Here is an 11,170-nt window from a genome sequence, read left to right as displayed (position 1 = left end):
CTCATATGGGTAGCCTTTGCTTATTTCTACAAAGTTAAAGATTGGAGGAATTGTGTGAATATCTCTTTAAAAATAGTGTCCAACCACACTTCCTCTACTTTTTCCAGTGACTGTCTTGTGAGACACTACAGCTCTTCCATCCTTGGTGTCATTCTTATTTTTAGAAATCATTTGCTATGATCTTACTTTTCTTCCCAGACACTGAAGTCCCCCAAACCCTCAGTGTGCTCCTTTACCATGGGGTTCTGAGCAATCTAAGAGCTTCAGGCCCTGTGGCCAGAGTCTCCAGGAAAATTCTCAAGCTCTTGAAAACTCCCAGAAGAAAGGCACAAAATATGGAGCAAGGCACACGCCCTAGGGAGAGGGGAGGCTCCAAGACATGGGTGCTGCCTGGCTCCCTGCAGTCCTCTGACCAAAGTCTCTTGCCCCTAGAGACCCCTTCTTCCATGGGAGAGTATAGAAAAGGATTGATGTGCAGGTGAGACAATCGAGCAGCCAAGAAACAGGTTGCTCTTCTGTTTACATTGAGAAAAATACACAAAAACTTGAATGTTTTAAATGAATTTCATATTTTTATTCAAGAAATTGACAGTCTGCATGGTAAATATTGTCTGTGTATGAAATATCAAACTTGTTTCCTTCTCAGAAAATGAAAAATGATTTTTTTTTAGCTTTAGAATTCACTTACCTTGCTTACCAGCACATTTTTAGCTTGAACTGCTCAGTGTCATCTGAGAGGATGCAGGTCTATGATCTCTCCCAGTGTGGTAGTCACAGTGGCTGGGGTAGTTTCAGACCGCAAGCTCCCTCCATGATGACCTTCACATTTCTGCAGCCCCCACAGTGAGATGTGCCCCTATAAAGGATCCCCTGCCCGGGGTCCAGCTGAGAGATCTTGCTTGGCCAGGTCCTGTGATTTAACACCTCAGAGACATCTGCAAAAATACCTGGTCACTTGACACAGCACTCAAATTTGTAGTTGCAAAGATAAACTGTGATTTCTCCAGGGTGTTCAGAGTGTTTGCCTCCTTAACTCCTGGGAGCAGCCTGCCCTTGCAGCCCTCAGACGGCCACTACCTGGCCTCAGCAGCAGGACACAGTAGTGGCCCCACGCTGAAAAGTTCTCTACATGCAGGTTCTTATGACCTCAGCTAAGACGATCCTTCCTGAGTCCCAGCTCCCTGAAGAGGTGGGAGACTCTACACAGTTTCGGTCAAGGCTGCTGCCATGGAGAAGGGACAGGGCCACAGCAGGAGCCCTGGCAGAGAGGGTGCTTTCCCTGCAGGCGCACAAGCCTAGGACTTGCACCTGGAGCATCTTCATGTGGAAGATGTGTGGGGCCACGCACACTGCTGCATGCACCCTGAAGACCCACCTTTCTGCTTTTTCAGGGCCACAGAGGTTAGGATTCCCTAGGACTTCCTAGAACCACCCCCCAGTTGTGAGGACCACTAAACACAGGCGAACCTCAGAGATACTGTTCCAGACCACCCCGGTAAAGCAAAGAAGATTGAAGATCCCAAATAAGTGAGCCACACAAGTCTCTTGGTTTCCCAGTGCATATAAAAGTTACACTTTACACTGTACTGGAGTCTGTTAAGTGTGTGACAGAACTATGTCTAAAAAACAATGTACATACCTTGGTTTAAAGATTCTTTATTGCTTAACAGTACTGATAGAGAGACATGAAGTGAGTGTGGGCTGTTGGAAGAATGGCCCTGATAGACTTTCTCGACGACTCAGCGTTGCCACAAAACTTCAATTTGTGAAAAACGCAATAAAGCAAAGAGCAATAAAACAAGGTGTGCCAGACACTATGCATGAACGCACCCGAGGCAGAGGCACCGCTAACTGCTCCACCTGCCTGCGGGAGAGGCTTTCTTTATATGTTAGAAATTATGCTTTCCCTTCAAAATTTCTTTTGTGTATGAAGTATTTGTTCAAGCCCTGTTCTCAGGCACATTCAACTAGATTTCTGCCCACATAAGCTGGCCTCGTGGTGGGAAGAAATCCTTCGTGAAGGTTGGCAGAAAATGTGTTTTTAGGGGAAAATAAAACAGCAAACATACACAAATAGTCCTAATGTAGAGTCTACATTAGGGGTGGCTTTTAGTATTAACTTTTCTTGGCGTAGATTTCTACTTTCAGAGGTAAAGGCTACAGCAAACAGCTGGCTCTGGAGATTACGTTCACTTCCAGCCCGTGGTCCAGGCTGAAGGAGGAAGCGGTGAGCAGACACAGACACCCACGGCTGGGAGGCGGGGCCTCATGGGCCTGGGGCGGGCACTGGGTGAGGCGTGCAAAGGCCTGCATGTACACCACCTGGCGAGGCGTGCAAAGGCCCACGTATACACACGTGTATGTGTGTGACACAGGCCGTTGGCATCTGACACAATGCAATCGCAGATGAGACTGATGTTGACAACAACTCCCGTTTGCCCACTGACCCATCAGCTCCACGCCCGGCATGAGAAGCTCAGAGAATTCCTCGGGGAAGACATAAACAGAAGTAGTGAGTATGTCAGGCTTCATGGTGGTTCAGGACAGTATTTTCCCTCACACTTCTAATGGCCTTCCTCAGGACTCGGCATTTTGTATTCCGTCTCCCACAGCTCTAAGGCCAACTTCAAAAGATCAGCAACAAGCAAATTGCTAGAGAACTGTGAAGACCTAAACTTGACACTGGCTGCTGCTTTGTTCTAGGGATGGACACCTTTAAGGAAGGGATTCCTTGAACAGTGGAGTTAGCTGAGTTTTTCAGTTTCTATCAATGTGCCTATTCACACGCAAATGTACCAGATAAGCCAGCGATATCTCCGGAGCCCCTAGTCCTCGACCACTATTGATGCCTCAGTGGTTATCATGATAGAATTCTTTGTGATGTTTTAAATATTGTATGGAAACTACAAAATCAGAAATCTGTTGTTTCCAACTAGAATGTTAAAAAGAAAAAAAGTTTACACATTTTATGATACACGATTTTATTTACACAACTGATTTTCTTAGTCACCTTGATTACAAAAAAAGGAACACGATCTGGTTTAATGACCTTTCATAAATAGATTTTACAAATTTTAATAACTGACAGATTACTACTTAATACTCAGTAATACTTAATACTTAGTAATTTCTGCATATACGTGTATGAAAATTCCAGTAGAGCTAATAAGGATGGGGACTTTTATAACTCAGGAATAGACAATTAGGTTATTGGTCAAGGATAAATTGGTCAAGGATAAATTCCCCATCACTGGGTCAGCTGTTTAGACCTGGAGTTCTTACCCTCCTGAGAACAAACCTGTTGCAGCAATTCACACTTACTGTGTAGGCATTTTTAATAATTTGAGAAAGTTTATTCTTATTTCTGCATTTAGTAAGACTATCATTAAGCATATCTGAAAACCAAAAGTTTACCATGTCTATAGATATTTGTAAAAGAACTTATCACAGTGTATCTGAAAAACAGCCCAAATTAGAGCCAGGTTACGTGTCCAATAAGCATTTTTCAAACTCTCCCTCTGGGTGTGTGCGCACACACCATAAGGCTCTATTACACACGCATCCAAGCCTTGGCCTCACACAATGCCACAATTTTGCTGTTTTTGTGAAATGCCTATATAAAATACAGTATTTGAATGAGACTATTTTAAGTCCTATCAGTGCTTTAAGTCTGAAGAGCAGGCAGTGTTTTGGTAATCCGACTCTTTTCTGCGAAGTTACAGTGCTGACAACACAGCCAGAAGAGCTGCTGAGACTTCCCAAAAGCTGCCCCCACAAGACTGGAGGAGTGTTGTGCATCTGTGACCACAAACAAGCAATGAAGAATGACCAGAAGCTTATGAGTCATGGTCAGAATCTAAGAAACAGAAACATCTTGTAGCAGCATTAAATTACAAACACAGGAAGAGCTGATCCATGGGCCTTTCACACAGGCTCTATAAGAGCCAAACACCATCTTTTTCACATCAGAATTGTAATCAGAGGTGTAGCAGTCCTTGGTCATTGTCATTGCTACTTCTAACACAGCTAGCTAGCCTGTCCCTTTATAAGTAAGTTGATAAGATTCAAATTAAAGTGAGTACAAGCCCTACCTGCTCCTAACAGGTAGGATGAGCCACTGCTTTCGCCTCTACTTGGCTGTGGGGTGTGCTGCAGGCTGGTGGCAGGTGGGATTCACAGCAGCAAAGCCTCTGCTGTCAGCAATTCTGGGACTCCAACAGCCCCCTTTCTTCATACTGTTCTCATCAGGGGTAGTGGCTGCTCAGTACCGAACACGTGAGGATGATGTGGTGGGCCCGGGGGACAAATGTGTCTTGTGAGCCCTCTTCCCTGATACCACCATCCACATAGTAAAGATGGCATGGAATTTCTCCATTGTGCTAAATCTAGGAATCATCTTAATCATGATGAAAACCAAATGTCTTCCTAAGGAAAGGTTGCATGATTTAAAAAAAATCATTCTCAAGATCTCGAATGCTGAGCCCAGGCCCATCCTCGGGTCCCCTCTTCCCCTCCAGCCCTGGAGGGGCATTGACACTACCCCCAGGCCCCCGCCGCAGGCTCTCATTCTGAATAAGGACAGGTCATCAGGGCCAGCATTTTTCCTACTGCCTTTTTTGTGTGTGTGCTTCATGTTTAAATTTTTTTGCCTTATTTGGCTGCAACTAGAAAAATCCAACAGTTCAGGTCCAATTTCATACACCAGGTAGTAAGTGTTGGACCCGCACATGTGAACACAGAATGTTGGTGGTCACTGATGGACACAGACCAACACTGGGTGCTGCTGGGCACTGAAGAGAAAGGAATGCTTAACCACTAAGACTCAGAGCTCTTACCCGGTGTGGCATGTCTGCTAGGAGGGAAAATCACCGGCTATCAGAAGTAAAACCACCTTGGAAGTTAAAACAAACTACCAAAAACGAGTCTGCCACCTGGGAACTGAACACGGCTCGGCCAATGTGACGTTCACAAAGAAAGGGCCGGTAGACTTTCCATTCTCAGCATGTTTCTTCCCCTTGTGAGTCCATTACCTTTCACAAAGAAATGTTAACTATCAAACGTGTCCATTAATTTTGCCGCTGAGGGTGAAAGCATCCAGTTAGCATATACACTATCATTTGCATATCTTGGAAACCCAGTGTTAGTGCCATCAGCTCTCGTGAGTGGTACAGGACTCTCTCCAGGCCAGTTCGGGTCTGACATGCCTAAAAATGAAAACAGATCATTTGTTCTGCACTGAAGAACCCAAACTTCAAGTGCAGACAGTAAGGCCTTGGCAAAACTCCCTTTGATGTTCAAACCAAACTCGTGGTTTCTGTGCCAATTATATTAATGGTTTTGTGCTCCAGGTTTCCAAAAACACTGTTATAGTTAGGGGAAATATCATGTGCTCTCTTGGTAAATGTAACTTAACAGACACTACCAATTTTGACTTTTATGAACTTGAGACTCTCTAATCTGATGTATATTTGTCGAACTGCTTAACTCTTTTTCTAAGGCAGTGTAGGGCAACAGCACACTGCTGCACTCAATGGCTTACTGCAGTGGAAACGTTCTATAAAACATTCTCTAACGTAAAGGAGGCACTCGTCTGTTGTCTGAGCCTACAACGGAGAAGAGGACCTTCCAAATCGAGGGCGCACGCGGGCCAGCCTCATAGCATCGTCAGCACAAATGGAGTGTGGCACTAGACACAAAGCCAGTGAGGAGTCAGTGAGTCAGGAGGCATGCAAAAGGAACCGTCTCAGCTTGAAAAAAATGCTTGAAACTCCAAGATTTCAAACAATCAATGATGAAGTTAGGAAACAGAAAAAATTTCAAGTATTTAATCGAAGACAAAAGAAGGAGTTTTGGCAAGAACCATATTTACTGTCCATTGTAAGACCACAGCACCACAGACCATGTTCTTTCAAAAAGCAACTGCTCCAGCTTTAGCACTGACTTCATAAGTGACAACCGTCCTGAAGGTGGGTAAGGCAAAGGATGTGAAAACAGCAGTGGGGGTGCGTCCTCCCAGGGCCAGCCAGCTCCTGCAACCTCGCTACCCCTGATGGAGGAGATGCGGCTGGGACTGGGGCTGAGGCTTGGCCAGTGGCTGCTCGCCAGTGCCAGGTGGCCTCTGAGAGGCACCTGCCTGCCCAGGAGGGGTCTGGGGGAACCTGGCTGTGCTCCCAGTGCAGGCTGAGTGGTGCTGGTGGCTCCTTTCTCAACTGAATACCTCCCCAGATTTGTATATTTATCCACTTAGTTAAAGTAGAAGTACTATGACTTGATTCCCACCCCAGAAGCGCCTTATTCAACCTGTTCTTGGTCTCCCCTGAGAGTTCCGCCCTGATCTGTTTTTTCCTCTACCATCCTAAGTTGCTGGGCAGTGTGGTAATTACACTTATTTTCACATCCTTTTAGAAAAACATAGTTGCAAAAATGCCTAAATGTAAACTGGATGCAAAGTCAGACATTTACAAATAAAAAGGTTCAGAGCAGACTTTGGTTTTGTTCAGACCAGAAACATTTTTAAAAAGCATCACAGAGAGGAAGGATAGTGCAGAGGGGACAGCGGTGCTAGAATCTAGTAAATGCATGGGAAATTCTACCATAGAGTTTGTTTTCAATCCATGTGGAAGGGAGGGCTCGAGGGAGGGGGGCATTATTACAGTCCACCAGCGGTGTCTCCTCCTCTGAGAGGCCGTCGTCATAAAGCAGGGAGTCAGACGGAGTGGACGCCGCAAGGTCCAAGTAGTCCTGGAAGACAGAGATGGCCGGTCACTCCAAGCCATGTGCCACAACTAGATACAACTCAGGCCCCCTGCCACCCTCAGGGCAGAGGCTCTGGCTGTGTCTCCACCTCGCACCAATCTCCTGACCTCTCCAAGAGACCAGGGCCAGGCTGCATAGAGCTCCCAGGACTCCTGGCTGGCCTGGTCCTGCTCTGAGGTCCCCATCACTCCCCTGGGTGTTGTCTATTCTGTCTCTTCCCCTGGAAAGTCACCTCCCTGGGGAAAGAAATGTGCTCCCTCAGCGTCTTATCTCCAGGGCCTGGAGGGCAGCCCTGGGGAACGCCTCATCTAGCTGCCCCTGGCCCAACCCGGAGATGGGCGGCACGGAACCAGCCCGCTGACAAACCCTTGGGCTCTGGGGGAGCCCACTGCAGCCACATGCCAGGACGCAGCCCCAGCCTGCTGGATGTTTTCCAGCTTTCCCCAAGGACCCCTGCCATCTAGAACGTCACGTCAGGGCTGAGTTCTGAAATCTGACAGTGCTGTCAGGGTGCACAGGACCCTGCTACAGGCACGGGCTCCCCAGCACGAGGGGCCACTGGCATCTGCTCCTTTCAATGCCCAGCTTGAATGTGCACAGAGGGGCCCAGCGTTTTCCCGGCTGTTTCTCAGCACTGTTCTAGGAAGGCCAGCACCAGTGATCGCTTCTGTTTTGAACAACCCTGCATTCTTAGGACTTGAAGTTTTCATCCAAGCGAGACAGTGATGTGAAGTTTTCCTATGGGGTCCTAGCTCCTGCATCCCGCTATCCAAGTCGGAAGAAGTGACAACTCAGTAAATGTGCCAATGTTAAGACAAGGCCTGTGTGTAAACCCCGTGAGGGCAGGGCTGTGCTGGTCTTGTTTATTTGCATTCCCAGCCTCTGAGACATAGTATGGGTCCTAGCAGCTGCCTGATGAATATTGGTTGAAAATGTGTAGACCTCACAAACTGTACTTCCAGGCACACAGGCTGACTCTGGCCACCCCCCGATATGCTTTGTTTGGCCTACGTTCGGCTCTGGGAAATTTAAATGAATTGTTAACAATAAAAACTGGGAGACAACATAAACCTCATAAAATTCAGAAGACCCGGCCCATTCCTGGCTCCTTTTTCTGCAGGCCACAGGTACTCCAGCAAGGAACCCTTTGGAGGGGGCTGGCTGTTTGCCACAGTCTCCACTGCTCCTTACTCACTGCCCTCCTCCAGCCAGACCCCCCTCTGGGCATCTGAATTTTGGGCACTTGCTTTAACTCAACTTTCTCATTTTCCATTATGGAAAACTATTTCTTTTTGGCTTTGGAATGTTTTCCTCCCATGCCTGTCTGTAGAGAGCTTTTCCTAAATGTCAAGAATCTTGGTTTCTTCATGACTTGAAAAGAAGCCCAAGCGGCCTGGCCTGAGAAGGGTTCAATCTGCTGTCTGCATGCGGGGGAGAGCACGACTGTCTCTCTCTGCACAATCCCACTGTGGCCCCACACTGGGAACTCTGAGGGCTAAAACTACTGCCCTGGGGTGAGGCTGGAGTCTCCCCAAGCCACTTTCAGCTTGTGGGAATTGGCCCCAGGCACTCACTCTGCTCTTAACCATCATCTTCTCCAGGTCTTTGCTGATGTCCGCAAACACTGGCCTTTTGTCCGGCTCCTGCTTCCAGCATTGCAGCATCAGGCGGTACCTGGTGGGAAGAGCAGACAGGCCAATATGATCCAAGCAGGGCCAGGTCTCAGAAGGACAGCCCACCACAGCCATCGCACCCTGCCCTGTACCCTGGGCCCAGTGTGCTCTGTCTCCAACTCCAAAGCTATTTCTGCATCGCTGACATCTCTGAGCCTCGTGGGACTGGGGCATGGCCTGTTGCAGGATCCCAGCCCATGGGCCACTGTGCTCAGGTCTCTCAGAGCTGTGGTCCAGAATCCTACAAGCTTCCCTTCCCTCCAAGGGAGATTCATTTTTACTTCCCTTGCAAAGACACTGGTAAACAGCTCACTGGATACTATGCTTGCTCTGGCAGCTAAGTGAGAAGTGCCAGTCCTTAAAACTCTCAAGAAGGATGAATTGATTGAGGGCTTTTAGGTGTGGAGACAGACAAACAAGAACCTTTGGCAATCACACGTCTGTCCTGCACCGTCCTTGCTTGCCTGGGTACCCAGGCAGACCACAGCGCTCCAGCTGGCCACCAGCTGGGGGCCCAGGGAGGTGGTACCTGGCTTCTCGGCCCAGCATGCCCCCTCCACGCCCCAGCAGTGTGCACACTCTGTGGAATGCATGTACCATGCATCTCTGCCTCTGGGCAGCCCTTTCTCATCTGTTCTCAGCCTGGTTTCTAAGACCATCTCCCCTGAGAGTGTAAAGGTTTCAACCTCTCAGGTTGCAGCCCAGGCTGCCCCTGCCTGGCTCTGCACCTCCACTCAGGCACCCCTTAACACGTGCCACCTGGGCCATCTGGAATTACCTTCTCCTCCCCAAGTGTCCTGCTGGGACAGCTCTCAGCCCTTGAGCTTGCATTGCACCAGTCTCTGCTCTCACTCATTTTTATAAGACCCCCTAGGAAGCCCACCAGCCCTCAGCGGGGTAGGACCCCCAGCATCTACTGCCACACCCAAGGATGGCTCTCTAACCTCTGCCCTGCCCACTCCCCACCCCCCACTTCTCCTGGTTTCTCCTGGGGCTGCTCTGGATGGGGAGGGAATGCACACAGATGTCCCCTCCCTTCCCAAGTGAGGCTGGGCCAAAGCCAGTCTCCGCTCACATCTCCTCGCTGCAGTTGTCTGGCCTTTCCATCCGGTGGCCGGTCTTCAGAAGGTTGAAGAGCCGCTCAGGAGGAATCCCAGGATAGGGGTTTCCCCCTAGGGTCACAATCTCCCACAGCAGGACACCAAAAGACCATCTGCAGAGAGTGAAAGGACCAGTGAGTGGCTCCACCTGGCCCTCACAGAGCCCTCCGGGGGGCCCAGATATCCACCCCCACCACCAAGCACCTGCTGACCCTGTCGGCTTCAAGCACAGATGCTCACAGATGTCAGCCTGGGTCTGGCTGCTCAGATGGATGTAGCATGAAGGTGGGGAAGGGCAGCCTGCCTGCCTGGCCCCTACTCCATGAAGCTGAAGTCCTTCCCCAAGCCACTCCCATCAGAGCAGCCACACGCACAAGGGACACATGAGGCTTAAGATGAATTCATGATTAATGAATTAATGATACATTAATTAATTAATATCATGAATTAATCTTAATAATTCTTAAGATTCTCACACTTAAAGTGGTGAGAATGCAGACCACCAGACTCAGAGTGCCTTGTATAGTTCTTTTGCCATTTCTATGTGCTTGGAAAATTTCATAAAATCTTAGAAGGAAAAAAAGCTATAGAAAAACATTTTAACTGTGAAGGAAAACTCGCTTTGCAATGGGAACAAAATCATATCACAAAACAGCATCGCATGAGCCCATTTAGGGCAATAAAAAGTATACATGTGCACACCACGGAGCACACCAGAGGGCAGCCAGAGGTCACTGGGCGGTGTGGTCCAGTGACATTCAGTCTCTTCTTTATGCTTTTCTCTGCCTTTTCCAACTAGCCTACAGTCAGCTTATATAATCGGAAAGCTGTTGTCCAATTGCTTATTCACAGCCCACAGTATTTAAGATGCACATGTTGGCCAGGCGTGGTGGCTCACGCCTGTAATCCCAGCACTTTGGGAGGCTGAGGTGGGCGGATCATTTGAGGTCAGGATTCAAGACCAGTGTGACCAACATGGTGAAACCCTGTCCCTACCAAAAAATACAAAAAAATGAGCCAGGCGAAGTGGCACGTGCCTGTAATCCCAGCTACTCAGGAGGCTGAGGCACAGGAATCGCTTGAACCCAGGAGGTGGAGGTTGCAGTGAGCCAGGATTGCGCCACTGCACTCCAACCTGGGTGACAGAGTGAGACCCTATCCCCTCCCCCCACAAAAAAAGAGATGCACATCACACCTCTGCTGACTGTAGAACACTTTAGAGGCAAGAATCCTGTGTTTTAAAAGTGATCAGCTCTTGTCATTGGACCTGGAAGAATGAGATTTTGGCTTCCACCTTTGAGCAGTTTGGGGCACACCAATCTATAAACTCACACAAGGCCATCTTCAGGTGGAGTCCCCAAGCTCCACTTGTGGGTGGGGGCAAGTCACTGGGTGCTCTGCCTAAGCCCAAAGCCCTACTCAGGACCACAGGAGGGTAACTGCTGGGCTGGGCCTGAGTCACCAAGGGACCCAGAGGGAGGCATGGGACTAGCAAGGGCGGGGGAGGCTGGGTTACTGGCCACCTGCTCGGCTCTCATGCTCTACCGGAGATTTCAGAACTGCAGCCCGGCCTGGCCCAGCCATTTGCCTCACGAACACATCATGAAGGCCCCTCAGTGAGGGGGTCATTGCAGAGGGCTA

The 11,170-nt window shown here is 48.7% G+C and overlaps 1 protein-coding gene across 2 annotated transcripts in view; it reads right to left on the bottom strand.

Moving 5' to 3' along the window:
• Window positions 1-2,964: 2,964 nt before the first annotated feature.
• Window positions 2,965-11,170, bottom strand: part of RET (ret proto-oncogene) — a 53,253-nt gene continuing 45,047 nt past the window's right edge. Inside the window, exons 17-20 of one of the 2 annotated variants that reach the window (XM_016963075.4) lie at window positions 9,505-9,642; window positions 8,331-8,430; window positions 6,594-6,741; window positions 2,965-5,204 (exon numbers count right to left, since the gene is read on the bottom strand). In XM_016963075.4, coding sequence (XP_016818564.4) covers window positions 5,047-5,204; window positions 6,594-6,741; window positions 8,331-8,430; window positions 9,505-9,642 — 544 coding nt within the window. In that variant the 3' untranslated portion in view covers window positions 2,965-5,046. The remainder of the gene's footprint in view (window positions 5,205-6,593; window positions 6,742-8,330; window positions 8,431-9,504; window positions 9,643-11,170) is intronic. The other variant, XM_054659477.2, reaches the window with a different exon arrangement.

This window comes from Pan troglodytes, chromosome 8 (genome assembly GCF_028858775.2).
Source record: "Pan troglodytes isolate AG18354 chromosome 8, NHGRI_mPanTro3-v2.0_pri, whole genome shotgun sequence".
Lineage (NCBI taxonomy): Eukaryota > Metazoa > Chordata > Mammalia > Primates > Hominidae > Pan > Pan troglodytes.
This window is presented reverse-complemented; position numbering and strand designations above follow the sequence as displayed.